The sequence below is a fragment of the Aspergillus karnatakaensis genome, assembly GCF_047715665.1.
Source record: "Aspergillus karnatakaensis strain CBS 102800 unplaced genomic scaffold BJY04scaffold_11, whole genome shotgun sequence".
Taxonomy (NCBI): domain Eukaryota; kingdom Fungi; phylum Ascomycota; class Eurotiomycetes; order Eurotiales; family Aspergillaceae; genus Aspergillus; species Aspergillus karnatakaensis.
Genome location: NW_027395723.1, coordinates 13,340 through 40,105, shown reverse-complemented (window position 1 = coordinate 40,105; position 26,766 = coordinate 13,340). Strand labels below are relative to the sequence as shown.

The 26,766-nt window shown below is 52.1% G+C and overlaps 10 protein-coding genes across 10 annotated transcripts; 6 read left to right on the top strand and 4 right to left on the bottom strand.

Moving 5' to 3' along the window:
- Positions 1-338: 338 nt before the first annotated feature.
- On the top strand, positions 339-5,466 carry BJY04DRAFT_215533 (putative nuclear migration protein (ApsA); the record flags this gene model as incomplete). Its single annotated transcript, XM_073715499.1, has 2 exons — positions 339-743; positions 796-5,466. 2 exons carry the CDS (start codon positions 339-341, stop codon positions 5,464-5,466), a joined length of 5,076 nt encoding a protein of 1,691 aa, XP_073573912.1.
- Positions 5,467-6,327: 861 nt separating this feature from the next.
- BJY04DRAFT_182847 (S-adenosyl-L-methionine-dependent methyltransferase) lies at positions 6,328-7,602 on the top strand. The gene is made up of 3 exons (XM_073710380.1): positions 6,328-6,350; positions 6,439-6,552; positions 6,612-7,602. Exons 1-3 carry the CDS (start codon positions 6,338-6,340, stop codon positions 7,361-7,363), a joined length of 879 nt encoding a protein of 292 aa, XP_073573911.1. The 5' UTR covers positions 6,328-6,337; the 3' UTR covers positions 7,364-7,602.
- Positions 7,603-7,651: 49 nt separating this feature from the next.
- On the top strand, positions 7,652-8,268 carry BJY04DRAFT_182846 (Zn(II)2Cys6 transcription factor domain-containing protein). The gene has a single exon (XM_073710379.1). It carries the CDS (start codon positions 7,885-7,887, stop codon positions 8,068-8,070), a length of 186 nt encoding a protein of 61 aa, XP_073573910.1. The 5' UTR covers positions 7,652-7,884; the 3' UTR covers positions 8,071-8,268.
- Positions 8,269-9,783: 1,515 nt separating this feature from the next.
- Positions 9,784-11,307, bottom strand: BJY04DRAFT_14250 (arylsulfatase). Its single transcript, XM_073708705.1, has one exon. The coding sequence runs from the start codon at positions 11,143-11,145 to the stop codon at positions 9,805-9,807; it is 1,341 nt and encodes a 446-aa protein (XP_073573909.1). The 5' UTR covers positions 11,146-11,307; the 3' UTR covers positions 9,784-9,804.
- On the top strand, positions 11,308-13,052 carry BJY04DRAFT_14251 (major facilitator superfamily domain-containing protein). The gene is made up of 3 exons (XM_073708706.1): positions 11,308-11,585; positions 11,634-12,142; positions 12,214-13,052. The coding sequence occupies exons 1-3, from the start codon at positions 11,470-11,472 to the stop codon at positions 12,999-13,001; spliced, it is 1,413 nt and encodes a 470-aa protein (XP_073573908.1). The 5' UTR covers positions 11,308-11,469; the 3' UTR covers positions 13,002-13,052.
- A 1,304-nt stretch (positions 13,053-14,356) lies between these two features.
- BJY04DRAFT_225941 (uncharacterized protein) lies at positions 14,357-16,431 on the bottom strand (the record flags this gene model as incomplete). The annotated part of the gene is made up of 6 exons (XM_073718306.1): positions 16,189-16,431; positions 15,857-16,133; positions 15,467-15,810; positions 14,926-15,398; positions 14,765-14,816; positions 14,357-14,685 (listed from the first exon to the last, which is right to left on the bottom strand). Exons 1-6 carry the CDS (start codon positions 16,286-16,288, stop codon positions 14,357-14,359), a joined length of 1,575 nt encoding a protein of 524 aa, XP_073573907.1. The 5' UTR covers positions 16,289-16,431.
- A 178-nt stretch (positions 16,432-16,609) lies between these two features.
- BJY04DRAFT_215528 (DNA helicase ZGRF1-like domain-containing protein) lies at positions 16,610-18,123 on the bottom strand (the record flags this gene model as incomplete). The annotated part of the gene is made up of 2 exons (XM_073715498.1): positions 16,610-17,153; positions 17,201-18,123. The coding sequence occupies 2 exons, from the start codon at positions 18,121-18,123 to the stop codon at positions 16,610-16,612; spliced, it is 1,467 nt and encodes a 488-aa protein (XP_073573906.1).
- Positions 18,124-18,581: 458 nt separating this feature from the next.
- On the top strand, positions 18,582-20,570 carry BJY04DRAFT_182838 (BAR and SH3 domain-containing protein). Its single transcript, XM_073710378.1, has 4 exons — positions 18,582-18,925; positions 18,983-19,297; positions 19,344-19,460; positions 19,510-20,570. The coding sequence occupies exons 1-4, from the start codon at positions 18,815-18,817 to the stop codon at positions 20,350-20,352; spliced, it is 1,386 nt and encodes a 461-aa protein (XP_073573905.1). The 5' UTR covers positions 18,582-18,814; the 3' UTR covers positions 20,353-20,570.
- Positions 20,567-23,568, bottom strand: BJY04DRAFT_13785 (uncharacterized protein). The gene has a single exon (XM_073708624.1). It carries the CDS (start codon positions 23,290-23,292, stop codon positions 20,773-20,775), a length of 2,520 nt encoding a protein of 839 aa, XP_073573904.1. The 5' UTR covers positions 23,293-23,568; the 3' UTR covers positions 20,567-20,772.
- Positions 23,569-25,812, top strand: BJY04DRAFT_13882 (putative RNA 3'-terminal phosphate cyclase). Its single transcript, XM_073708643.1, has one exon. It carries the CDS (start codon positions 23,844-23,846, stop codon positions 25,212-25,214), a length of 1,371 nt encoding a protein of 456 aa, XP_073573903.1. The 5' UTR covers positions 23,569-23,843; the 3' UTR covers positions 25,215-25,812.
- The last annotated feature ends 954 nt before the right edge of the window (positions 25,813-26,766 follow it).

The window sequence follows — 26,766 nt, the reverse complement described above, 5'->3', positions numbered from 1 at the left end:
ACTCACCGACCGGCGGCGGTACTAATACTCTCATTCCACGATCGCCATTTCCCCCTCCCCGGGTCCGCAACCAGCGTAGATCTAGTCGCAGGCCGGCGCACAACAGGGACCATATTAGGAGGCAGTTGGAATTACAGATCGCAAGGATTGAGCATCAAGTCGGATGATGACTGTGGTTTGAGGCGGGATTAAAAAACGACCGAGGCGACGAGCTTACAGACCCCAGCTGCAGATAAATCCGGGCTCTCAGGAACCAGGGTTATTTGCAGTATCAAAGTTCACCAAGGAAGTGAATGGAAGATTATCGCGGAAGCGGTGGCGCTTCGATGTTATCCACGATGGACGACCCCTTCATCACAAGCCCGGAAGGGTCGCGGAACCCCCTACCGACCCACCAACCATCCTCTTTCGATGCGCAACTGTTCAGCCTAGACGCATCCTCGCCCGCGCAAGCTAAACGGGCCCTTGAGGCTCATCTGGCCGAAACCGAGCGCCGCCTCGAGGAGGCTTCGAAATTGGGTACCGCCCTCGTGGAACAACGCAAGGAGTTGGAGGACAAGTTGAAGGAGGTCGAACAACAGCAGGACGAGGGTCAGATAGGTCAGGATCTACGCCGGAAACTGGCCGACCTGGAGCGCGAGTACAACGAAATCGGTCGCGAGACCGCACGAGCGTTCCTTGCGCCGAAACGGCTTGCTGGCGGAGACGATGGTGTACCTGGTACGCCATCGTTTGACCAGAAGGTTTGCTTTTCCATCCGATAGTACTCGTCAACTACTAATGCTATAGTTGTAGTCGCCGCTACATTCTGCACTGTTCGCTGGACAGGCCACCAACTCGCCGAGCAAAGTCAGCGTCCCCTCGCGCAAGCAACGGAATCAACCTTCGAACCGGGTCCACGATATTGAGTTTGCAACCGAGATCTCTACATCCCTACTTGCCCAAGTGCGCCAATTACAATCGCTACTAGCCGAACGCGAGGATGCCCTGAAGACCGTGAATCTGGAAAAGTCCCGTCTCGAGTTGGAAGCAGAAGGTTATGCGCAACGGATTCGCGCTTTGGACGAAAGCGAGGAGCGATACAAGGACGAGAACTGGACACTGGAGGCAAAGACCCAAGAGCTTCTGGCCGCAATGAAGGACGCCACAGAGCGCGAGAGCAAGCTCACTAGCAATCTAGGCGCGGTCACTGCGGAGAAGAGCGCTATGGTGCGCGAGCTCGAGGAGCTAAAACACGCCAATGCCAAGCTCACCGAGGACCAGACCGCGGCTCAGAAAGCAAGTGATGCTGAAATCCATCTCCTGCGCAGGAACCTTACTGCAGGAGATGCCGAAAAGCTTGTTCTTCAGCGCAAGCTGGAGGAAATGAACTCGCAAAACCAAGAGCTCGCCAAGGCTGTCGCAATGCGCCTACGGCATCATGAGTCCGAGTTTACTCGCGAAGTCAATCGACCACAAGATTCCGATGACGATGATCAAGCCACGCCAGAGAACTCTCCACCCCCTTCGCCCAGTAAATTCACTCCTCGTCACAACCACCTGGAAACGGAGACCCTCAGAAGCTCCCTCGGCCATGCTCATCGTATGATTCAGAACCTGAGGAGCACGGTGCACCGTGAAAAGACCGAGAAGATCGAGCTCAAGCGCATGCTCCAGGAGGCTCGGGACGAGGTTGAGCAGCGTCGTCGGGATTCAACTGCAGCAAACGGCACCTCTAAACGACAAAAGACCAAGGCTGACGCTGCGCGCAAAGCTGCCCGCCCCGACCTGTTGGGAGCCGGAAGAAAGATGGCCGAGGTCCATATTCAAGATTCGGACTGGGAGGACAACGCCGGTGAAATCAGCCCGCTACACAAAGCTTCCGTCAACTCTCGGAGTCGGCGGGGCGACCAGTCCAATGACGAACCTAGTGATGCGTATCAGACTGCCACCGAGGCCGATGATCCGTTTGAGACGGCCAACGAAAGGGAGACTACCGAAAGCGAAGCCTTCCAGACCGGCGTGGAGAGCATGGCTGGCGAGAGCACTGACAGTGACGAGCTTACCGAAACCGAGGACCGCGTCAATTCCACCCCCCGAGAACGAGTCTCGTCCCTTACCTTGGCCAAATCTCGCGAGCGAACCTCTTACTACAGCACAGCGTCTACTTCTGCCGACGAATATGACAGCGAAGACCCCGGTACCCCATCTGCAACTCAATTCTCGACCCCGCGATACCGCCTTGGAAAGAAGCGAAGTGTTTTGCGCAAGATCCGTCCCTCCGGAGAGGCCCCAATGTCGTTTAGCCCGTCAAGTGCGAGAGCGTCCCCATCCACAAGCTTCACTCGGGAGTCCTCAGCGGCACCCGAAGGCCAGAGCCTCTTCGCCGAACTTGCCGAGCTCGGTGATAATGAAGTTGAGGATGGTAGCTTTGGTCCACCAATGGATTTCAATGATAACGCTCCTTCTACTCCACGTGTTCTCTCGGAGTCTGGGTCAAGAAGGTCCTCTACGGCTACGCTGGAGTACCCGTCAAGACCGGCTATGGTCGACTCTGGTGTTATGACCGAACCTTGGGAACCAACACCACCGGTTGCTCAACCGGCGGGAGCTACAATTTCCTCTGTTCCTGCTACACCGAAGAAGGCAACAATGTCAGATGCGGGTACGGCTATGGAAGTCGCGGAGCAGCCGGAGTTGGTCAACTCAGGAACTCAATGGACGCCACTGAAACCTGCTGCAGATCTCAATGGTGACCAAGTCCTGAGTGTGCCTACACCACCCAAGATGGTCTGGGATGGGCAGCATGGAGAAGAGCAACGGGGTGTTGAAATTGCCGATGTCCCTAGCACACCGGCTGAATTGGACGTTTCTTCTATTTCGTCAGAAGGAACAGAGCCAGTATCGCCAAGGTTCCCAGAGCTGAGCACTTCGTACTTTGTGGGAGGCGCAACAGAGCCTATCGATGCCCCGGCTCCTGTGCCGCCTGAGGTAGCCTTGTCGACAATATCGTCGCAATCTAGTCAACCCCAGTCGCCCGTTGTGGCTCCTCTTCCTGAGCCTGTGCCGGTCTACGTGCCGAATATGACATTCTCGCAGGTCTTCGAGGAGAACACTACGCCCGTCTCTGCCAGTCTCCCTGAGCCTGTGCCAGTTTACCTGCCGGATATGGTATTATCGCAGGTCTTCGTGGAGAACACTCCGCCTGTCTCTGCCAGTCTCCCTGAGCCCAAGGTTGAGCCCGTCTACGTCCCAGAAATGGAGTTTTCTCAAATACATGCAGAAAACACTCTGCCTGTTTCTGTCAGCTTGCCCGAGCCCGAGGTGGTCCCAGTTTACGTACCCGATATGGCCTTCTCCCAGATACACGTGGAGAACACTTCACCCGTATCTGCCAGTATTCCCGAGCCCGTGGTCGAGCCTCTTTACGTGCCGGACATGGTCTTTTCCGAGATAGTATCGGAAGATACCTCACCTGTTCCTGCTATCATTCCGGAGCCTAAGGTTGAGCCTGTTTTCACCTTTGCCGAGCAGGGAACGAGTACAGATTTCGTGGACCTCTCAGTTTCTACTATTTTCACGGAAGAAACTGAGCCCATTGAACCAATTCCCGAGCCAACCCCTGAACCTGAGGTTGCAGCTGCTGTTGTAGAGGAGGTCCCTGAATCCACGCTCCCTGAACTCACCGTCTCGTTCATTCCTGCGGAGTACACTGAACCAATTACCCCAGTGGTAGAAAAGGTTGTTCTTCCACCTGTACCGCAATTAACACTGTCAACCGTCGATTCGGTAGAAACGCCACCGGTCGATTATACTCCAGCAGTAGTATTCCTCCCTTCTCCACCAGTCGACGAGAACGCGCAACCCCAGGCAGTCAACTCAAAAACAACCCGCGAGGTTCCACCGCTCGTTGTCGTCGAAGATGGCACGGACAGGGATTCTGCCGACGAGACGGGTACTCAACAGACTGGTGCGACAATGCCATTGGGCGCGATCTCTGGAAACGCGGCTCCCCGTCGCGCAAGAACAGGCTCGTCCAACCAAGCGGATCAGGGCGCTCAGACCATCTTGTCATCCAAACAAATCGATCAAATTCTGATGGAGCGTGTTTCTTCTAGACCACTTTCCCCGCCTGAAAGTGACAGGCCGAAGGAAATGAGCAACTCACCTTTTGCCACGCCTAAGGCGCGCTCGCGTCCCACTCACCAGCCCTCAACATCCTCCCTTCAGAAGAGGCCTGGAAGTGCCGCAAGCCATACATCAAGTGTTATCATCCACCCTCCACTGCCTGATGACCACAAGGAGGCCATTTTGGCGGCTGAAAAGAAATCCCTCGACCAGCGTCCAGCTTCTGCCGGCCTTATGGGACCCCCGCTTGCCCCGGCCTCCGCATATAAATCCACCGGCTCACAACGTCCACAAACGCCGAACGAGTCCGCTCTTCAAGTTGGCTCTGCGAAGACAACCACTTCACGAGCTAGCATGCGGCGCGACAGCGAAATGTCAAGACGTTCGTCGGTTACATCATTTGCATCTGAGCTGGAGGAGCGCTTCAATATGCAGCCTACTCAAGGCTTTGCGCCTCAAGGGTATAACATGGGCACTGATCCTCGCATGATCCAAGCTATCACTCAGACTATGATCGGTGAGTTCCTCTGGAAGTACACTCGCAGGGCCGTTTCTGGAGAGATCTCGAACACTCGACACCGCCGCTACTTCTGGGTCCATCCGTATACACGTACGCTATACTGGAGCGAACAAGATCCCCAATCAGCCGGGAAGAGCGAGCTCCGTACGAAGAGTGTCTACATTGAGGCTGTTAGGGTGGTGGCAGATGACAACCCATACCCACCTGGACTTCACTGCAAGAGCTTGGAAGTTGTCAGTCCTGGTCGTCGGATTAGGTTCACTGCCACGACAAGTCAACGACACGAGACGTGGTTCAATGCGCTTTCGTACCTGCTTGTGCGAAACGGCCCCGAAGATGAGGAGGGCGAGAACGATGTGACTCTGGAGGATATCGATGAGTTTAACCCTGGTTTCCGCTCTCGTTCGCGCCAGACCGCACGTATGTCCGTTTCCTCAGCACAAAGCCGTGGCACTCGCAACCTGCCGAAGCAACGGTCCGGCTCAGCCATGTCATTGCGACCGAGCTTGACACCGGGCCGCGCGTCCCCGGCCTACCCTCCGTCACATTACTCCGATCAGGCTAGGCAGAGCTCTGCTTCTCGTCTGAGCACGCTATTGGGCTCAACGATCAAAGGATCTTTCAGCCGGAAACCTGGTTATGCGACGTCTAGTGTCAACGAGGGCAGCCTTCACAACCACGACAGCGAGGAGGACCTTCGACACATGATGGAGCGACAAGAGGATGCGGACCGGTTAGAAAACGTCCGCGCCTGCTGTGATGGCAAGCATGATGTCAGCTCGCTTTCACGAAACAGCCGCTACAGCCCTCGTGCGAACCGAATTCACTCCCACCACTGAAGTGTCGCGTCCAAAAGTCTTGTGTATTAGCGGTCATCCTCCCTATTGCCACTCTTGCTATCCCGGATAGCATTTTTCTCAGCTCAATGATTATTACCCCTTTGCTGGACGGTCATCCCAGCAAGAGCGCCATTTCCATTGCGACCTAAGCCTGCATATTGATTTAGTCCTTGGGCTTTTCTACTTGCATTTCTTGCAACTTATGTTGATTCATTTGTCATTCATTCCACCATCAACCTGCATGAGCTGTTAACTCTGTTTCCTATGTTGTCCAATGTCCCTGTGACACACAGTACCATACTCCGGCCACCATTCGTTACCCAGGCCTATTGATTGAATCTCCTCTTACACTTACTTACCACGTTACCAAATCCTGCGCGAGGGGGCGCGTGTACTTTTGATCTTTCTTTCCGACCTTGATATTGAATTCCTGATGACCGAGCGTTTGCTATCGTTGTTGTAATACAGAGACCTTTGGTTGGCTGGATTTGCGGGTTGAGTTTTGCGTTCTGTGCTGGAATTGGTCTAGCTGGTCATGGATAGATTTCTTGGAAGACATTCTCACCTTAGTAGATTTGATATATACTCCGTAGCAAGTCTCAACTCTCTGCGATTGGAGTCGGTGATGGTCTGTGAGACTGTGGGGCTGAAAAGCAGCGTCCAATCGTGGGCCCTATGGCACCAGCCAGTTAGTCATCCCCACAATCTCAGCAGTATATATCTCTCATCTACCACCTGCAACCCCGATATCCGGCTCTGATTCATTTTCTCCTCTAGCATATCTTGTATATGACCTGCAACGATGGTCACGTACGAACTCACAACGAGGGAATGGCTCCAGGCTGTTCTGGAGCCAGCCTATATCCTTAAGATGGCTATGTCTTGTATGTCCCCCTCAACTTGCCATGCCTGCCTCTCATACAAAGTTATGGTTGCGCAGTTTATGATACCCTACTAATATAATGAGCTCAGATTACATCAAAGTCAACCTCCGCGCCATCTCCCAAGGGAAAATCCTAGCTCCTATCCTTGAAGCCCACCGACTCCGCGACGAAGCCTTTGGCGAGTTCTGGGTTGCGTTTAGCTGTATTCCACCCCTCCCTCATCCCCTCTTTCATTGAAACCAGAAGACTAAAATCCCACAGCAAACCGCGAAGAACCACCCCAAGAGCCAGACTCAGCAACACCAGCACCAACCAACCCCCCACTCGAAGACCCACCCCAACTCCCAGAAGAACAAAACATAACCGCCTCCTCAGACCTAATCCCCCCAATCCTAGCCCAAGCCACCGGCATCGTCCTCGACGTCGGTCCGGGAACAGGTACCCAGATGCCCCTCCTCACCTCACCGTCCATCAAAGCCATCTACGGCGCTGAGCCGTGTATCGGCCTCCACCCGGAGCTGAGAAAGAGGGCTGAGAAGGAGGGCGTTAGTGATAAGTACACTATCCTGCCTTGTAGTGTTGACGCGGTGGAGTTGGGGAGGGAGTTGGAGAAACATAATCTCTCTCCCTCTGGAAGAGAAGGAGAAGGCCTTTTCGACACAATCATCACAATCCGCGTCCTCTGCTCTGTCCCGAACCTCCCGTCGACAACGACAGATCTTTACAAGCTGCTTAAACCAGGCGGGAAGCTGCTTGTTGTTGAGCATACGGTTAACCCGTGGAAGACATCTAGGGGTTCGATCGTTGCGAGAGGACTCCAAATTATTTATCATGCCCTTGGGTGGCGGTGGGTTATGGGGGATTGCAGTATGGATCGTCCTACCGAGGAGTTGATCAGGAGTGCACCGGGACGGGTGGAAAAGGGAGTGGAGTGGGAGAGTGTGCAGGTAACAAGGTGCTTTGAGGGGACTTGTATGCCTTATTTGGCGGGGGTTTTTGTTAAGAGGGGGTGAGGGGCCAATGGTGTCAGGTTATGTCTCCGGGTTTGCATTTTGTTTCTGTTCTGCTTAAAACGAGGCACGGCCTGCTTACCATTCACTACTATCTGTCTTGCAGGCCATAGAGTGTACATGGGCACAGGAGCATATGGGACATGTTATGTGGTTTAATGGTACTTGTCTGGAGTGTACGCCTTGCGGCTTGAAACTTTTTCTCTTTGGCACAGCAGTCAATTGAAACATCTCAGCTCCCCATCATATTGCGTGGTTTTCTTGTCAAAAATGAGCCATCTTCTCAGTGCCGCTTTAAGACGATCGAGGCGAGTCAGGTGATTTTGTCTCCAATATCTAGGTGATCCACTCTTTTCACGAGACTACTACTCCATCAACTCGGCAAGGCCTCGTAATACCTACAAAAAAGAGACTGTGTCACATGGAGCTTGTCATTTACTGCATACATACAGATCATTGGCTCAGTTACTCGCTCATGCCCTGGACATCCCGAATATCACTCGCTGCAGAAACGCGCGAAAAGTATGCCGTCCGAGCAACGCCGCTTCAATGTACGACGGGCCAATATCACAGCATGCTCGAGATGTCGAAGTCGGAAACAGCGGTGTGACCAGAAAATTCCTGCCTGCTCAAGCTGTGAGCGTGCCGGCGTAGAATGCGTTAGCACCGACTCGGACGGTAGGATTGTGCCGCGAAGGTCCGTACTCTAGCCTGCTTGACCTGAAATTCTGGTTGACACTGAACTAGCTACGTGAGAAGCCTCGAAGACCGGATTGCGTACCTCGAGACGCAGCTAGCATCTCAGGATGTTGGGAACCAACCAGCTATTACTCCGAACTTTCAAACCGTCGGGAACTTCTTGAATGAAACACCGCACGGATCTGACGACTTGATCGGGCAGATTGCGACCAATTGCCTACGAAGCCGGGGCTTGTCGGATGGTATGGTCAGCAAGAACGGTTTACATCTACTACAATCCCTGCTCTCCGACCCCATGACCCGCATGGCGTGGACGGAGCAACGGCCTGGTCAATCGCTCTTGGACGAGCTTCCTCATGATGCGATACCTGATATGCCCCGGTGGGAGGCTGCCAAGAAACTTACGGATATTTACTTTGAACATTGTAATTTCTTCTCCCCCATACTGTCGTCCAAGGAGGACTTTCTCAATATGATCGAGCCTTTATACAATGGAGACACCTCCGCAGACCAGCACGTCGGCCAGCGTTTTCGCGCTTTCGTTGTATTCGGAACAACCATTCTACTTCTGAACCGTGTGGACTTTTCGGTCCCAGCATCAAAGTCAGATAAGTACTTCCATGCGGCTATTCGGCTATTCGCAAACCATCCTGACGTATTGTGCCGTGGAGACATCGAGCAACTCGTCAATCTGTTATTCATTATCCAGTACTGCTGCTTTGCCTCAAATATTTCTGCTGCATGGCATTTTCTGGGACTTGCTACTAGGCTGGCAATTGAGTTGAACCTACACAGAGAACCCACCACCTCGTCGCCCAATGACGTCCAAGTGAACGAGCGTAGGTGGTTGTTCTGGTCTCTTTATAATTTTGAGAGAAACTTATGCGTTATTATTGGCCGACCATTCTCTTTCTCTGACCAATCTATCGAGACTCCCCTACCAGTCGCACCTCTGGAGGACTTGCAGCGTGCGCTGGCTGTTCACCTACTTAAATATCGCCTGTTCGAGTCCGAGATTCATACAACACTGAATGAGAAGCAGCCGGCGAATGGGGCCGTACTGAACATGATAGTATGGAGAGAGAATATCCAACAGCGACTCTCTGAGTGGCATTCATCAGTTCCACTCGTACAACAATCGACTCACCTAGCACCAGCGGATATTTTCGATGGCTGTCTATGCAATGCTCTCGTGCTTCTATACTATCCTTCCCGCCACTTCCCAAATCCATCATCACATGAGCTAGATGTTCTTGCAAGAAATGCTACCAATGCGATCAACTGTTATTCAAGGACATTTCGAGCAGGGGAACTACGATTCTTCTGGCGAACAGTCCACAATCTTTTCCGAAGTGGAGTTGCAATTGTATATTGCTCCCATGCATCACTAGCTCAATCTATTCCGAGTCTGCACTCAGAAGATGCCACATCCTCCATCAACTCTTGCTCTTCCCTGCTCTGGGCAATGGTTGAAAGGTACCCTACTGGCAAGCCGTACAGAGACATCTTCGACAAGCTTGCAAACACTGTTCTGCGGCAGAAAAGGGACACCAACACGTCAAACTCTAATACATTCTCCGACGCAGGTCTTAGCCCGGGCCAGCTCTTTGCTGATTTTTCTGTCGACCCTGGAGTTGGCGAGTTTCCTTCGACAGCTTTTGATACGCTACTATGGGGTATGAGGGATCATCTGGACGTCTGAGCAAGTCCACACATATTGTCATTAAAAGATGATCTGAAGGCCTTCAAAATTGCTTTAGTGGATCTGGTGGAGCTGGGTCGTACTTGAGACTTTTGTCAAACTCTGCCTTCAGCCTCAACATAGGCTGTAGGACCCAAGTGTTGTATGCCAGGATGTCTGATTCCTCCTTGGGGTCCCGCACGGTATTGAACAAATAGGGACTTTCAAGCCGCCCAGATGACTGGTTCACCTTTGGCTCCCAGACATAGTGCAACTTCCAGTCTTTCCACTTAATGGCCCGCAGCTCCTCCTTGATATAGAACAAGAATCCTGTCCTCTGGGATTTTGTCTCTGCGGGACTCTGGAACAGCTGGGTTTGATCAACTCCATCAATCGGTCTGTCGGATGGTACGCGTGTTTTTGTCATGGATAAAATGGTCGTGAAGATGTCTGTGACATGCACAATCTCATTGGATGTAGTCCCTTCGGGAACATTCCCAGGCCATCGAATGATAAAAGGCACGCGCAGACTGCCTTCCATTGCTGTATGATATGTTCCAGACCATGGACCCGCCGTGCCACGATAAGGAGGTCGAAACTCCGGTCCATTGTCAGAGGCGAAAATGAAGACCGTGTTTTCCCGGACACCGAGCTCGTCAATGTGATCGATTATCTGGCCCACTCGATGATCCATTTCAGCCATCGAGTCCGCAAAGTCTCCCTGTCCAGTTGTTCCTGCGAAATCATTGTGTGGGAGAGTTGGAAAATGAAGGTGCACAAGCGGGTGGTAGAGGAAGAACGCTTTCTCTTCATTGACCTGTTGCGTTAACCAGGTCTTCGTCTGATCAACCAACATCTCGTCAATGAGCCTTCGTTTCTCCATGTCATAAATGCAGACATTCTCTGACTCTTTGCCTGCATTACCCTTCATTATGTATGGAAGATCCGCGACGTCAGGCGTGTATCCAATGGCGGAGGTAAACTGCGTCTCGTCCGTTGTGCGCGGAATTCCAAACCAGGTATCAAACCCTCTATCCGAAGGATACCGCCCCTGGATATCTCCAAGATGCCATTTTCCGTGATGCGCCGTCGCGTAATCGTTTGTCTTGAGGCATTCGGCTAGTGTCTGCTCCCACTCCGTGAGACCTTGCGGGAACCCCGCGGGAACCGACTGCCTGCACCCGGTGCGAATTGGGTGTCGTCCTGTCATAAGTGCCGACCGCGTCGGCACGCAATCGCTCTCGACATTGAAGTTGTGCAGGAGTAGGCCTTCGGTCGCTAGTTTGTCGATTCGAGGTGTCGCCGCGCCGCGAAGAATACCTCCCCCGTAGCACCCTAACTCTCCCCAGCCGAGATTGTCGGCGAGGACAAGCACGATATTTGGTCGATTTGGATCACGAGACATTTTTGCTCAAGTAGTTACTTTCAAGAGACCTTTGCGGGAATTTTCTTTTGACCCGAACATCGGTTGTATTTCACGCTACCGCTCACCTCCGACGCTCATGGCCGATGCCCTTCGGAGCCTATCCCGACGCTCAACTCCTAGCCTCATTCAACTTATTATCTACACTCCAGCTCGTCATGTGGAGCTTGTATGTCGTGATAAGCTGGGGCTTCCAACAGGAAGCAAGATGAGGGTGAAATGCTTGGTTTTGGGAGGATATAAAATGCCGTTGGAGAGGGCTGCGAGCAACTTTGACTGCGACATCCCTTTTTTATCTCGACCAGCATGTCAGAGATCAAAGAAGCACCCAGGGATCTGGGAACAGACTCCATGACCCGCAAGCCGGACGCGGGTACTCAAGTGACATGGACAGAGGCTGAAGAGAAAGCCGTGCTGCGAAAGTATGGTCCCGAGTACCAACCGTTTGAGCTGGCTAACCTAGCACGCAGACTCGACATCTATCTCATGCCGCTGCTCGTAGCCGGCTTCTTCGTTCTCCAACTCGATCGAAGCAACATCTCGAATGCCCTGACGGACACCATAACTGAAGACCTGAACATCACCTCCGACCAAGCTAACCTCGGCAGCCAACTGATGCTGATTGGAATCGTGGTTGCGGAAATCCCTTCCAACCTGATACTGCAGAAGCTCGGTGCCTCGATCTGGCTCACCTTTCAGATGCTGGTATGGGGCACGATAGCCCTGACGCAGGCGTGGTGCACCAACATCCATTCATTCTACGCGACGCGCTTCCTCCTTGGCCTGTTCGAAGGCGGCTACATCCCTGGTGCCCAATACATGCTTGCACTCTTCTATACCCGAAAGGAGTTAGCACTAAGGACTGCCATATTCTACTTCGGAAACTACTCTGCCACCGCTACCGGGTCCTTGATCGCAGCCGGCGTCCTCCAAATGGCAGGACTCCAGGGCCTCTCCGGGTGGCAGTGGCTATTCCTGCGTGAGCCATCCCCATCCACAAACCATCTCAAAGTCAATAATCCCAATACTAAACAACCACCCTCTATCCAGTCGAGGGAATCCTAACCCTCCTAATCTTCCTCCTCTTCCTCGCCTTTCTCCCCCGCTCCCCAACCCACACAGCCCCCCTCCATAACCACTGGGACCTCTTCACCCCCCACGACCGGCACATCCTCTCCACCCGCGTCGCGCTCGACGACCCCACAAAATCCACCACCAAAGCACCCATCACCCTCCCAGCCCTTCTAGCAGCCCTAACAGACTACCGCCTCTGGCTGCACATGGCCCTAAACGTCATCAGTCTTGCCCCGAAAGGCGGCCTGCAGCTCTACGGCCCAACAGTAATCAAAAACCTCGGCTTCTCGAAAATCAACGCAAATCTGCTCAACGCTGTTAGCAGCGTCCTTGTCATTATCTTCTCGTTTGCAATCTCCTTCGCCTCGGATAAGACCAAGCTTCGCGGGCCTTGGTGTATCGCTGCGTTTGTGTACTCCATCGCGTTCGCTGCGGCGCTGTTCGCGCTCCCACCTGCCTCAGTCCCAGCTTCAGGCTCAGGATCAGCCGGTGGAGGTGGAGGTGGAAGTAACGGGGGTTCTGATAAATGGACCCGCTACGCAATTTTCACCCTCCTCGGCGCCGGGAACGCCCTCGCGCAGGGCCTAAACGACGCATGGGTGAGCATCAATGCGACGAGCGCGACGAAGCGCTCGCTTGGTCTCGCGATGGTGGTTATCGGCAGTAATCTGGGGGGGGTTGCTGGCCAGCAGCTTTTCCGGGAGAGTGATAGCCCGGAGTATAAGAGGGGGTTTTTTGGCTGTGTTGTTGCTTTATGTGGGTAGTATTCCGGTTGTGGGGGCTTTGATGGGATGTTATTGGTTTGGGAATTGGAGATTGAACAGGGAGGGAGAGGGGGGAGATGGTGATGGGGACCAGGGGCAGGGTGAGAGAAGGAGGAAGAGGTTTGATTTGTGATGGGTGTTCGGGACGCTTGATAGGAGGTATATATATATGTTAGTGCTATTCATTCAATATAATTATATATAATGATCAACCGGTATCTGAATCCTTTCATGACTCTATTATCAATGTACAGATACATATATCAATCTATGCCATTTACAAAAAAGCAGGAAAATGGCTATGTGCAAGCTCCAGCTACTAAAATTCTTAGTTTAGCGTAAATTAATCATCTATAAAATAAAATCATAGATATACAGTAAATACGGCATGTAGTTGTATCTCAGCAAGTAAGACAGAAGCGTCGCCCTAGATACCAGAGGACTTAGTCTACTTAGCTAACTAACTATACGCCAGCAGCAATAATAGTGGCGCTCATAGCCTGTGCAACTGCCAACCACAGCCACATCTATCCCCCCATCCACTCTAAGATTGCAGTGTCAGCCCTACGGATTAAAGCGCTGGTCATGAATAGCTTCAAGTAACATAAATTTAGGTATTCTCGCGACCAGGAGAACTCTGCCAGGGACAGAGCAAGTAAAGCAGTATTAAAATAGAGTACAGGGCTTATCTCAATTTAGGCATTTGAGAATAACACTTCACTTAAGATATTAACTTGACTGCCATTGAAGACAAATGGTCTCTATACAGGGCAGAGGACGCCAGGGTCAGATAGGATGGGAATGGAGTCATGGACAGACTTGTACCTACCTAAATGCTTGTATCAAGCCTGTTAGTGGACCTGTTCCGCACACTACGTACAAGTGTACGCCCTTCCGGCTTGAAATATCTCTTTGGCAATTTAGTTAGTTGAATCGTCACAGCTCATATTGTCTTGCGTTGTTTTTCTCGTAAAGTACGAGATATCTCCATCCAGGTGCCGTTTTGAGACGACTAAGGTGAGTCCAGGAGGTGGGTTCAGCTCCGATAGTTATCTCGGTTATCTACTCTGTAGGGCTCCATGAGACTATTCACTTCAAGTGGCTGGGAATCATCTTTATAAAACATACCACTGAGTTAAGAGCATTCGAACTTCATAATAAAGTTCTGACTTCTTGTAACGTGCAGCGAGAAAGAGTTGTTCCACGCACGCTTGAAAGCATGGACGTCTGAGCTTCGGATTCCAACTTCTTCATCCCCCACCCCCCCGGAAGCTGTAGGACTCATACAGCCAGCCGTCAGAGCGTAAAATATGTATCCTATGGCACTCCTGCCGATGAGCAAGAGTCCTACCTCTTCACCAAACCCTCGGCCCAAAGTCTAGCCCCCTTTCTTTCCGACCTCCCCACAGCCCCGCCGCATCCATTATCTGCTCGAACTTATTCTCCTCGAGGAAACTCTGGCGCAACCCTAATTGGAACTCCACACGAAGCCTCTGGATTCCATCACGAGCGCCGATTGCCTCCTCGCGCCAGCATACTATTGCGAAAGGGACATAGCGTCTGATCAGATCGTTCGCATCCCAAGGGAAGGATTCCCATTCGCCCGCCTTTATGGCCAGTTGCATGAACCGGGATTGTGAGACTTCGGCTGATGCTTCCTTGCCATGGCGATTCTTCTCTGCTGCTATGTATTGGAATGCGTTTTCGGTCATGGATTCAGTGACCAATGGTACATCTTTCATATAGATTGGTGGCTGCTCAACCGATGGCGAGTTTAGCTCGAGGTATTTGAGCCGTTGGAAGGATGCTAGAGCACTTAGATGCGTGTATGGCTAGACATATTAGTTATATCGTATTTTTATCACGACCACAAACAGAATGGGCTAGGAAGGGGGATATAATGGATAGAGTCAGGCAGCCGTACCAAGTCTGTGTTCCGCCTGAAACACAAATCAACACCCAATTGTTCGATACGTGGAAGTTTCTTGGCCAAATCTCGTAGCTCCCCGGGGGTAAAAATACATGCGACACTCCGGTCTTCCCCTGACCGCCGCACCCCAATGTGGTTCAGTTCGCGCCAGCCAACAAAGAAAACATCCAGGAGCGGGAACCAGGTATGTCGCCAGCGAAGCTGGCGGAGGGTGCTGCGGTGGTGCTCGTCGACCTTGTGCAGAACTTCTTTCGGGAGGTCTTTCGCGGGAAATACAGATAGATGCGTGATTTGACAGAGCAATTTATCAAGTGACGACGTCACACGTGAGATGTTTTCTGCTCGCGTTGCGTCGTGAATTCGAAATGATACTGAGCGCAGGTTGGATACAGCTCCGGGACAATCGGAAAGGTGGTTGATTAGCATGGTCATATCAGTGGCGCCGTCCAAGTCAAGATGTAAAGAGTCTGCCGCTGGGCAAGAAGTCTCGCCCATGTAGCCGCCTGCTCAGGTGAGAAAGCTAAGTTCGCAAAACAGAGTATTCGTAGAGGTGGTAGTATGGAAGCCGGCGGCAATTCAAAAATCGACCTGATAGGACGTTCGACGCCCCTAAAAATCTGTGGTCCAGGGTTATATTTTAGGACTAGGCGGTTAAGCTTTGGAAGTGAAAGGATAACAGCGCCGAGGGCGTTGATTTCAATGTTGTAAGGACTTTTGAGGTGCGAACTGTATGTGACGTTCAGAGACTTGATAAAGGGTGCGCCTAAGAGGAGGTCATCTTGGGCGAGTGGTTGGGAAACACCGTAGTAGAGGAGAGGTGGCTGTTGCCTTGCATTGAGGGTGCGAACTAATTGCGGCGGGAACAGCATGCTGCGCCATCTGGATCTGGTCAGTGTGTCCGATAGTGACTGCTGTTACTTCGCACCTGATACTTTCTAGATTCGGCAGACTCTCAACAAGCTTCGAGAGCAAGGCGCCATAGCTATCGGCTGTTGAGTCTCTGGGTCCACATAGAGTAAGGAAACGGACGTATTGGTGTATGTTCACAAGATTGTCTGGCCCCAGAAGTTCATGCAGTCGCGTGTGCTTGTTGTCCCGCAAATCGCGCCTTCCTCTTGGAAAGCGAATGCGAAGAGTCTTGAATAGGACAGGTGACACGATCTCATGGAAACCGCGACATGAGAGGTTCAGCGAGTGCAGTGCTGTCCATGACTCCCATCGAAGCTTATTGCCCGCGATCGGTTAGTTGAACAACACCACTCTGAAGGAGGCGGAGTAAGCATACAAAGTCAATGACCAACGCCCAGATCTCTACCGGGACAAGTGTGAGAACAATCTTGTTATTGCTCGGCGCCATGGCCCAGCAAGCGTAGCGTGATAGAGGCAGGATCTAGCCTGTGTTGTTGCTTTATGCTGGGAGTCTTCTGGTTGTTGGGCTGGGAAGCGGAGGGCTAGAACGAGTGGGGTCGGGAGGGAGAGTACTTGACTCAGCGCAAATTGATCATATATCGATTATAGTCATATCATGCAATCATTAGATTAGGCTAGGTATATGTACGGCAAATATGGTATGTACTTCTGCAAGCAACAAGAAATGAACTTGACAATCGGGTCATCTTACCAGAGGACTTAGCCTAAATATACTCCAACAACAATAACGGGTTGGGTAAAACTCCCATCAAGCAGGTTTCGGCCGACCGGGCGGCCAAAAGTCAAACAAGTCTAGCGCTTCAGAAGTCCACGGTCCCTGCTCGTCGTTTCCATTTCCAGTCCCGATTCCTTCTGGGATGGGATTGAGTAGACTTGGGGCGGTTATACCCCGTGGATGCAGACTTGTGATGGTTGTGGGGTCTGAAAGGGATTTGCGGAGGCCTGTTGTGCGCGCTCTTGTGATGTTTTCTGGTGGTTTTGGGGTAGGCTCTGGTGGCGGAGGCGGTGGTGTTGGTTGGTGAGCGGGAATTGCGTAGAGGGTCGAGACTGGTGTGCTGGAGGATTTTGGGAATAGTTGCGCGTGTCTTCGGGGGTTGGTTACTGTGGCTTCGCTGCTTGAGGTTGTTTTGAATTGGAGAGGTTGGGAATCTGGTATTGGCAGGGAGGATGGGATAGGGATAGGTCTTAGTATAGGTTGCGGTTGTGGTTGGTTTGGAGGCCCAGGCTCATCATCGTCGTCGATGATGATCACTGGGCTGGACGATGGGTCATTGCTTGGTGGCGGTTGGCAGCTATACAGTCAGCGATTGAAGTGAGCTTTGAGGTAGTACATACTGACTGGGTTCGTGACAGCTGACTCTTCGGCTGTGAGGTTCTGAGAGATGATTGTGACTGTAGGTACATCAACTTCCTGCGCGGCTTGTCATTGGATAGTCGTAATGTATTCGAGAGCTCGGCGCCCGAGGAGGGTCTCGTTTGTGGAGCCGGCTGGGCGCTCGGAGGTACTTCAGGTTGTTCGGCGACGGTATCTCGAGGCGATGCTCGAGCTTGGGGTATGGTCGCGTTGGGCTGAGGTTGAGGCCTGGGTGCCGGACGTTGTTCGGTTCGAGCCTGCTGTGCACGGGGAGGTGAATCGGATAGATCGACAACGTGCTGCTGTCTTTGCTCCGGAGAAGCTGCCCGTTGACGTTTCGCTGGTCGCTCTTGTAGCTGCTGTATGGGGGCTTGTCTCTGTGTCTGTGTCTGCGTCTGCATTTGCCTCTGCCGTTGCTCAAATGGGGAGAGTGGCTGTGGCCTTGGGGTCTTGTTCACCCCGCTATTCACCCCCAGCAAGTCCTTTAATGAACGAGAATTCTGAGAGAGCGATGGCCGGGCAACCGAGCGAACGGAAGACGGAGGCGTTTCGTTACGCGCCGGCGACTGGCTTTTGTTCTTGTATAGGGAAGAGATATCCGTCTCCGTCTGCCCCAGCGGTTCGCAGATCTGGATCAACACACCCTTATCGAGCTCCAACTCATCGCCTTCTTGTATGCCCTCCGGTGCGCGCCAATGAAGATCTCCAATGAAGTATCCGGTGTTGTCGTAGACCATCACTCGCTTGTTGAATGTGTGGTATCGTAAGAACCCATCCTGCCATCGTTTCGCCTTGCGTCGCATGTCGTGAGTGAAGAGGCAGCGGTACTTGATAACGGGGGCGGTGTTCTGGGTTGCGGGGACGGTTAGGCCGGATCGCGGCGTTGCTGATGGGAGCGGGGTGGACATGGTGGGGGACACGATGGCCAAAGGCTGATCCTCCGGCGTGAGACGAGCATCTGGTCGAGAAGGAATTAGTGTTGCCGAGGTGGTGCTGGAGATGAAAGAGTTCATTCGAAGAGACGCGAGTTCCAGAAAAAAGATGCGGAGAAGGTTGGGTCCTCAGGCACCCAGGCACAGAACTGAGCTCACTGGGCTGAGGCTGAAATAAACATCCAAGCTATTCCTGTGTCTACCAAGCTTATTGACGGATTATTGCAAAATGAAGTTGGAATAAGCAAGCGCTAGCTCGCTCTGACCATCACTCGTACGTATCATTGCTTACAGGAGATCGGCCGACCTTCAAGGAGGCTGGAGCTGTCAAGATTTGGATCTACGCCGGTCAAAAATAGATTGTGGCGGTCCAGACAAACACACTATTTATCTGGATACAGTAGCTTAGCAGGAGCTAAACAGGCACGCGCATTTTAATCTTCCCATCGCTGTGTCATCATCAAATGAGCGTGCTACTTCTCGCCATGAGGCTGTTCTTTCCCTCCCTTATGGATTTCTTCTTCCACTCACTCTCCCCTCACTCTCCCTGAGTCCCTGCATCCCCTCCCTCCCTCTCTGGTGACTCAATTAATTGTTCCCTTCTTTTGTTGATTCTGCTCTGCAGCTCCCCGCATTTTTTTTTCTCTCGCATCTCACAAACGGCACCATGCAGTCTGTGCAAAGGCAATTTGGCCGCTTTATGAAGCGCTCTGCCGATGATGGCCAGGTTGCTATTCTCTTGAAGGATTTCGATCAGATCGATAAATTGCTGGATAAGGTTGGCTGCGAACCCTGGGATTGTCAATCACCTGCTAATTGTTATTTTCCGCTTCAGATCGTTGACAACACCAAAGCCTGGCGCGATGCGTGGTCCTCGCTCATGACCCATCAAGACCGAATGCTTTCCGAGTTCGAGACCCTCTACGCTCCTATTATCGGAGCTGCTGAACCCACTTCCCATACACCCGTCCTGGCCCCGAAGGGTACCTTGGCACGGACGACAAAGCTGAAGGAGGAATACGGCGATTTGATAAAGGAGTTCCTTGAGGAGTTGACGGCAATCGAGGACCGCATGATTAGTCCTGCATCGCAGGCGAAAGAATGTTTGGGCCCGTTCAAGAAAACTATAAAGAAGAGGGAGGACCGGAAGGTGGGCTATCCGCAGTCATTGGTCGAACTGCTCTAACCATCAACAGCTGGACTATGAGCGCCACCATGGCCGCGTCGATAATTACTCAAAAAGAGGAAACCGATCGGAGCGCGAAAATGCTGCATATGCGAAAGCGCAGGAGGAGCTAGCAAGAGCAACAGATGTAGGTTTTTTTTTTGAGATTGCTCTCGCGATTCCACTGACGGACCCAGGATTACCACGCTGCGGACGAGAACTTGCGACAACATCTGCCTCCACTGATCAATGCTGTGTTCTCCTTGTTACCGCGCTTGTTATCTGCCCAGATCGAGATCCAGAACAAACTACTCGCACACTACTATACCGTGATATACAACTACTGCGAACAGGAACAGTTCCCCTCAGACCCCCCGCAACCGCTAGATCAAACTGTCAAGGAATGGGAGCAAGCGTGTCAGCCCATACAGCAGCAAATTGAAGAGTTCGCAACTATCGCCAACGGAAAGGCCGTACGAAATGCTCGAAGCCCAAATGACCGCCGACCAAGCAACACCCTCGGCGGGCTCAACAAATTCCGCAGCAACCACAGCCTTCCTCCAGCCCCAGAACCAAAGCCAGCAGCATACGACAGCAAACCTGCGCTCGGCGCTCGCTCCAAATCCACACCCTCCGCCATCCCCACACCAAGCACCCACCCCCTGCCCAAATATACACCCCCAGCATCATCGTCCTCCTCCCTCCTCGACCCGCATTCCTATTCCCATTCCCAACCCCAAACCCCAAACATTTCTCAATCAGACACCCCGCCCCCGATCAAACTCAGCACAAAACCTTCCTACACAGCCCTCGCCACAAAAAAGAAACCACCCCCACCACCACCCAAACCCCGCAGCGCCTCCTCAAACAGATCCTTCGTCACAGCCCTTTACGACTTCGCGGGCCAGGGCACGGGCGATCTCGTCTTCCATCAGGGTGACCGCATTCGCGTGCTTAAGAAAACAGATAGCACGGATGATTGGTGGGAGGGGGAATTGCATGGTGTCAAGGGGAGCTTTCCGGCAAATTATGTGGAGTAGCTGGACTATCTTTCGACTGGGATACGATGATGGGATGGTATGGTATGGACGGTATGGACGGGGTGGGTCGTGTGGTGTGGTGTTTCTGCGACACTCAATAACTAACTAGGTAACTGCATTAGCCAGGAAGTAAATAGGTCCTTGTTTGGGTATTTGGGCGACTAGCATGTGTCTCTTATGGGCACTACGAACTACACAGCGAAAGACATTATATCATTATTAGTATTATACAGTAACGTGCTTGGTAAAATGTGCCTTTTACTGGAAGCAGTGATATAACGTAACTGCTCAATGCAGAGCTAACCGTAGTGAAGGTGGCTATACAAGTATACAAGGGTTAAGCCCAAAGAGTGACGCCTGGGAAACAGATAGAGATGCATTCCAATAGATCGAACCAACCAATGATGACTTCCAGACAAGTCAAGGGAAAGCAGTCTCCGAAGCTCCATCATCAGGTACATCAGCCCCCATCTGTCGACGCCGACTATTCAGGAAGATCTCCACCATGCGTTTACTCGACATTGGTGACTGAAGGCCATAGGCCTGATCGTAGAAGCCTTGCTCTAACTTTGCATTCTCATTGGTGGCCCTCCGGCTTTCACGGAGCACGCGAGCCGACCGTCTATGGAGGGTCCTCGCATCGGTTCCAGGGGACCACCTGGCGGAGTATTGTCCGCACTGGTTTGTGAGCATCTTCGGTGACACATCGGCGGAAGGTCTCTTCGGGGTCCGTGAGTCGGCCATTCGGGGCTGATTGCTCGACCTTGGGAGCATGGGCGACACTCCGGTACTTTGACCTGCATGGCTGGATTTGAGGAAATGGTCTTGTATGGTGGAATCCCCAAAAACATCATCGGCCGCCAAAGTTGGTATAGAAATTGTGGGGACATTTGGGGAAGGATTCCCTATCCTCACTACTGTCCGCAAGCTTGATGACCTGCTGAAAGGTCGCGAGAAGTTACTGTTGGTCGACACCTTTCGACCGGACTCGTCACGGTCTTCCTCGAGTTGACGGATGCCTCTGCTTTCGACTCGGATCCTCCGGGTTGGAACGGAGGAGGTGAAGCTGATATCATAATCATCCTGTATCTGTGCGTCTTCTCTGTAATGATGACCCGAGGGTACGTTCTCAATCCTGGCCATCTGCGAGTCCATCCAATTGTGCCAATCGGTGCCAGTCTGTGTCGAAGTATCAATGTCCGACATTGCAGCGAGCTTGCTGGGAGAGTTATATGCTGTCCTTTCTGATGAGTATATGGTAACTAGCCCTGGCTCCGATGCCGAATCAGGGGAGTCGGCGTTAGGCTTCGGCCTGGGAGAGTGACCATTAGTCGATCTAGAATAGACACTTGGGGAGTCGGGTTCGGGGCGCAGATTTTCTTTTCGCACAATGTTGTCAATCGCGTAGTCTCCTGCAGGGTGTATTACGCTCCGAACATTACTAGCACGGGTCTGTGGCTGCTCGTGAGGCGTTGCTGGGCCGGGGTTTGCAGTTGCGAACGATTTTGGAGAACTAACAGAAGTGTCGCTGGGAATCTGGCGAATTGTTTGTCGACTACGTTGATACCGCAGCGAACTCTGGGTGGGAACTGCGCGATGCTCCTTGACTTGACCAACAACGATATCTTCCTCTGTTGGCTGCATGTTCGCTCCACCGATACGTTTCATCAAGGCTGAGAATAGACGGTGACTGTCAATTGCGTTGCTTGGAGCTTGCTGCGTAGAGACCGATGGTATTGGATATAGATCTGAAGGCCCTAGAATCCCCTGTTCGGAGATGATAGACAAGCGTTGTCCGCTCGCATTAGGCGTTGCGATAGTGTTGGCTGCCGTTGAATCCGCCCAACTGGTCACTCGAGAGCGGCTTGTGGCCAGACTTCCGGAGCTCTGCATGCGGCGCACCGTTGGTGGTCTACTACTCGATTGCTGGTGCGAGTTGTCGACTTCAGAACTCCCGCATCCGCCAGAGTACTCGATATCATTGCTAATTTCAGTTGAAGGTGATTGGCCCCATTGAGATGATGAAGGGGATGCTTGTGCGACGCCTTGTTCAGTCACATTCCTGGATAGTCCTAGAACGCGCTTGATGCCTTTCTTGATGGTGGAGGAGAATGCCCTGGCTTTCCCATGAGACTGGGAAGTCCGAACGGGCTCTATTGATGCGTCTGTAGCGGTTGTATCCTGAGACGTGCTTATGCCGCGGAACGTTTTCCTAAACGGTTTATGTTCTCGTCTGACCTTTGATATAGGTAATGGTGCCCAAGTTGAGGAGTCTGGGCTGTTCAGATGGTCTTGCTCATACTGAGAGCGTGCTAACTGAATGGCCACATCGTGGCTCTTTGCGTGTCGTAATGTGTTCCGAGGGCGATCGTCGCTTCGCAAGAAAGACATCGAACGTCTCAGCGTACGATACAGTCTCGGCTGGTCGGAGGGTGGTCCTCGCTTACCGAGGTTAGGGGAATATGACTCGCGGGATGTGTTAGGTATGTGGGAGGAACGCTGTCTGGTTGAAAACATCGACCGGGACCTTCGTAGCCGGCGATAGGAAGATGGGAGCGACGCAATTCTGTCTTCGAGACCGCCGAATTCGCTGATAGAAGGTAGAGCCGCAGATGAACGCTGGTCATGACCAGAGCTGTCGACTGATGAAGGCACCGAGTGACGGATGGGTCGGTCATCCGAGTATCCTGACGATTTAGTAGACCGATTGTACCGTCGCGGAGGAACAGCCATGCATTGAGGACCACCGAGATGACTATATGAGCCATCATAGGGCTCGGAAGGCCGGTACAGAGAACGTGACATGGCCCTAGAAGCTGCTGCAGTCGCAAACAACCGAGCAAGCTCCGGATCGAAGGGTTCTGCTTTTGGGGAACTAGAGTGGCTGGACCGGGCGAATCGAGTAGATATGGACTTTCGCAGACGGGTTTGTGCGCTCATGCTGCGAGCGACGAGTCGTATTATATTGGATTATATCTATTTCGGAAAATAGATGCGCGATAGAGAAATGTTGTGACGCGAGAGATGAGCTGCGACAGTGAAGCTGAACAAATGGCAGCTACCATTCGTCCTTTGAGGAAGGCGCCCATATACGCACCTTCCTGTCGCTCGAAGATAACATTTTCGAGCAGCGATTTCGATATCCCCAAGCTCCCTGCTGTAGATACCTGTTTCCTTGGAGGTGTGAATACTAGCGTCGTTGCCAGCAACAGGTCCGTGGAGTAGACTAGACCCGTGTCTAACCATAACCACAAAACAAAGTGACCTTAAGATTTGGACCACCACTAGACTGATACATCATTGGCCGGATGTGTTTTACCTTGGTCGTTGACTCAGAAGGCTGTGCTTGCTGCTTCTTACGTGAGTCATCCGCCGAACAACACAGTCATGCTGGCAAACACAAGCCATAATGGAGGATAAGTACCTTTGACATGTAGAGACGAGATTCAACCCCCATCAATACAATCAGCAAAAGAATAGATTGTGAAATTATGGCTCGCCCAAGACCATCTGTATTGCCCGAAGCAATTCGACTCGACGGGCGAAAGCTCGAAGGAGGAGGTCAATTAGTCCGCATCGCAGTCGCATTATCTGCCCTAACAGGACAAGCCATCACAATCGACCACATCAGAGGAAACCGATCAGGAAAGCAAGGCCTTAAAGCATCGCATCTGGCCGCAATTCAAACCTTGGGAGAATTGAGCGGTAGCAGCCTCGTCAAGGCCCAAGTGGGCTCCTGTTCGCTAGGCTTCCACCCGCCCCGCGAACAAGAACACCCCCGTCAAACCGATTCAGACATCAACATCCGCCTCCCAACACCAGGATCCGTCTTTCTCGTGTTTCAGGCTCTCTATCCATATCTCCTGCACTCCGCTTCCGCGGAGCGTATCTTTCTCAGTATCGTCGGCGGCACCAACGTGTCGTCCTCGCCGTCATACGATTATGTCGCCCAAGTGCTGATCCCTAATTTCGCACGTGTCGGTCTACCTCCGATCGACGTGCGGTTGGAGAAGCGTGGCTGGTCGTCGGGCCCCGCGAACTTGGGATTGGGCAAGGTGGTTTTTGCGATCGATACATTGCGGAGAGGGAGCGGCGGAGCTCCGAGCCACGAGGTGCCGTCAATTGATCTGCGCAAATACCGACGGGGCACAATTTCCCAGATCGACATCACGATCCTCGCCCCTGATGATCGGCTTGAAGGCGCTGAAGAACCCCAGCGCGCGAGGCAGTCGAAGCATAATGAGATAGATGGTGATGAACTCGATAAACCAGAAACTGTTCGCGAGTATATGGAGCGTCAGGTCCATAGGAAGCTCCGAAAACGATTGAAAGAGCTGCCCCGATCCATCTTCTCCGACAGCTCATCTGCCGACCCAGACGATGCGAAATCCCATGTGGTCTCCATTAAGACCCATACGACCGAGTCCACGCACCGCCGATCATGCATGTACTTGCTGATCGTAGGGCACACCTCAACGGGTTTCAAAATCGGACGCGATGCATTGTACGGTTCGTTAGGGGACGGACCAAAGCCTAAAAAGCCTAAGAAAGGTCAGAACAGGCCAAATGAAGACACGGCGGCTAGGGTGAACAAACTGGTTGACCAATGTGTGGAGAACTTTGCTCAGGAGCTCTATGACCCGGAACTGCAGGTGGAGCAACATGAGAAAGCTCAGCACCAGCCATGTGTTGATGAGTACATGCGAGATCAGCTTGTTGTGTTTGAGGCGCTGGGTAAGGTAGCTAGAAGTGAAGGTGAGCAAGAGCGTGCGAGTCGAGAAGACGAGAGGTACTGGTCACTTCACACGAAGACAGCGCAGTGGGTGTGTCAACAGATGCTGGGAGAGGACTGCATCACATGACAGAGTGTAAGATACAAAAGTTACGAGAAACGGGACCATGGGTTTAATGTCATCGTAAACTACCGCATTGCAGCAGCATCCATCAGTTGCATTCTATTTCCACCATTGCGACAAAAGTGAGGGGAGGACGGCAAAACAAACGTTCCGCCTCAATCAAGATGTACAGGAAGGATATCAGAAAAGTAAAGAAAAAAGGAAAAGGAAAGAAATCAGTGCTAGCCACCTGGACCTAGGTATGAACGGAATGGAAATCGAGATAGCCTCCCCCAATGTGGTATATGTGAACTCCCAGCAATGCATCAAGTCAGAGCATCAATTTAGACAGTGTAGAAAGGGCGAAAGGAGAGACGTGAAGTGAAGTGAAGCGGGAAGGACAACGGCGATAGAGCACAGCGAAGAATCCTAATACTGGTCCCGGCCTGCGAGACCCTTTGCAATCCGGTTGAAATTCTAGGGTCCCTGTCTGTGTCTAACGCATGGTTGTCTCTTGGCAGTCGCTGTGCGACAACGACTTAGGGCATCTCTCGATTCAGCGCTTTGTAGGGCGAGTCCCGGAGAATCTCGGATGGTAGTGCTCGACGGTAGTCTCGTGGTTGTGCGAATGGTGAGGTTGATCTGGCTGGCCGGTTCAAGTTGAGTTGCTGTGTTGCTTGTTAGCTGCTGCGCCAAGCAAAAATGACATAGGTGAGGGGAGCAAGCATACCACGCAGTCAGTGCATTTCCCGCCAGAAATGTTGGCACGTCCGCGACAGCCGCGAGGGTAGTTGGCGCAAGAGAACATAGTGATTGTAGAAGCGCGTTTTACTTTTGGTGCTGATATCGAGGATGAGCAGAAGCACCGATAGGTTGAGAAAGTGACGATCGCGAGGATAGCCGAGGTGAGCACTTGAAGAGCACTAGTAGGTAGGTAGGTTGAGTGTTGCTTGATGGTGGTCCCGTCAAGGGATGGTGTAGGAGACAAGTTGAGGTTGGTTGGATGTAGGTAAGGAACGTCAGGAAAGGAAGGAGAAGAAGACGGAGAGGCGGAGGAGGGATATAATGAATGAACGACGATACAACCTTAGCAGTAAAGTCCAGACGAAATGGGGAAAAAGCAAAGCGAGGAGGAAAAAATATAGAAAAGGGAAAAAGAAAGGAAGAATGGAAGAAGGGTCGAAAAGGCGTCAGACCAATCCCACGGCAAGCCACACGACAATTACGTCAAGATCGGAGCGCCGTTCTGTTCAAGGGAGCAGAGTGCAAAAAAGGATCGCAGCCTAATGCTTTTAGTGTGCACGGTTGGGCTGCGCCACTGGGCCTGCCGAAAAATAGGGGCGGTGCTTAAGAGAAGAAGAAGAAGACAACAATAATAATCTGTACAGAAGGATATGTAGATAGAGCAAGGTAATGACCAGCAATCACCTGAAATAATGATAAATAATGTTAGATCCTCAACCACGACACAATCAGAGTTTCTTGCAGACTTTAAGTATCTGATCTCGCTTCGCAGGAGAGAGCAATTTCCAGAGGAAGCGACCTTGTCGAGTGTTTCAGTTGACACGAAGAAACAGGA

Bases quoted from the DNA above. Each gene is read 5' to 3' on its own strand.
- BJY04DRAFT_182847 (XM_073710380.1), top strand. The intron at 6,553-6,611 runs GTATTCCACCCC...AAAATCCCACAG, and splicing joins GTTCTGGGTTGCGTTTAGCT to CAAACCGCGAAGAACCACCC.
- BJY04DRAFT_13882 (XM_073708643.1), top strand. From the start codon at position 23,844: ATGGCTCGCCCAAGACCATCTGTATTGCCCGAAGCAATTCGACTCGAC.
- BJY04DRAFT_14250 (XM_073708705.1), bottom strand. From the start codon at position 11,145: ATGTCTCGTGATCCAAATCGACCAAATATCGTGCTTGTCCTCGCCGAC.
- BJY04DRAFT_182846 (XM_073710379.1), top strand. From the start codon at position 7,885: ATGCCGTCCGAGCAACGCCGCTTCAATGTACGACGGGCCAATATCACA.
- BJY04DRAFT_14251 (XM_073708706.1), top strand. From the start codon at position 11,470: ATGTCAGAGATCAAAGAAGCACCCAGGGATCTGGGAACAGACTCCATG. The intron at 11,586-11,633 runs GTATGGTCCCGA...CCTAGCACGCAG, and splicing joins GAGAAAGCCGTGCTGCGAAA to ACTCGACATCTATCTCATGC. The intron at 12,143-12,213 runs GTGAGCCATCCC...CCCTCTATCCAG, and splicing joins GTGGCAGTGGCTATTCCTGC to TCGAGGGAATCCTAACCCTC.
- BJY04DRAFT_13785 (XM_073708624.1), bottom strand. From the start codon at position 23,292: ATGAGCGCACAAACCCGTCTGCGAAAGTCCATATCTACTCGATTCGCC.
- BJY04DRAFT_182838 (XM_073710378.1), top strand. From the start codon at position 18,815: ATGCAGTCTGTGCAAAGGCAATTTGGCCGCTTTATGAAGCGCTCTGCC. The intron at 18,926-18,982 runs GTTGGCTGCGAA...TTTCCGCTTCAG, and splicing joins TCGATAAATTGCTGGATAAG to ATCGTTGACAACACCAAAGC. The intron at 19,298-19,343 runs GTGGGCTATCCG...AACCATCAACAG, and splicing joins AGAAGAGGGAGGACCGGAAG to CTGGACTATGAGCGCCACCA.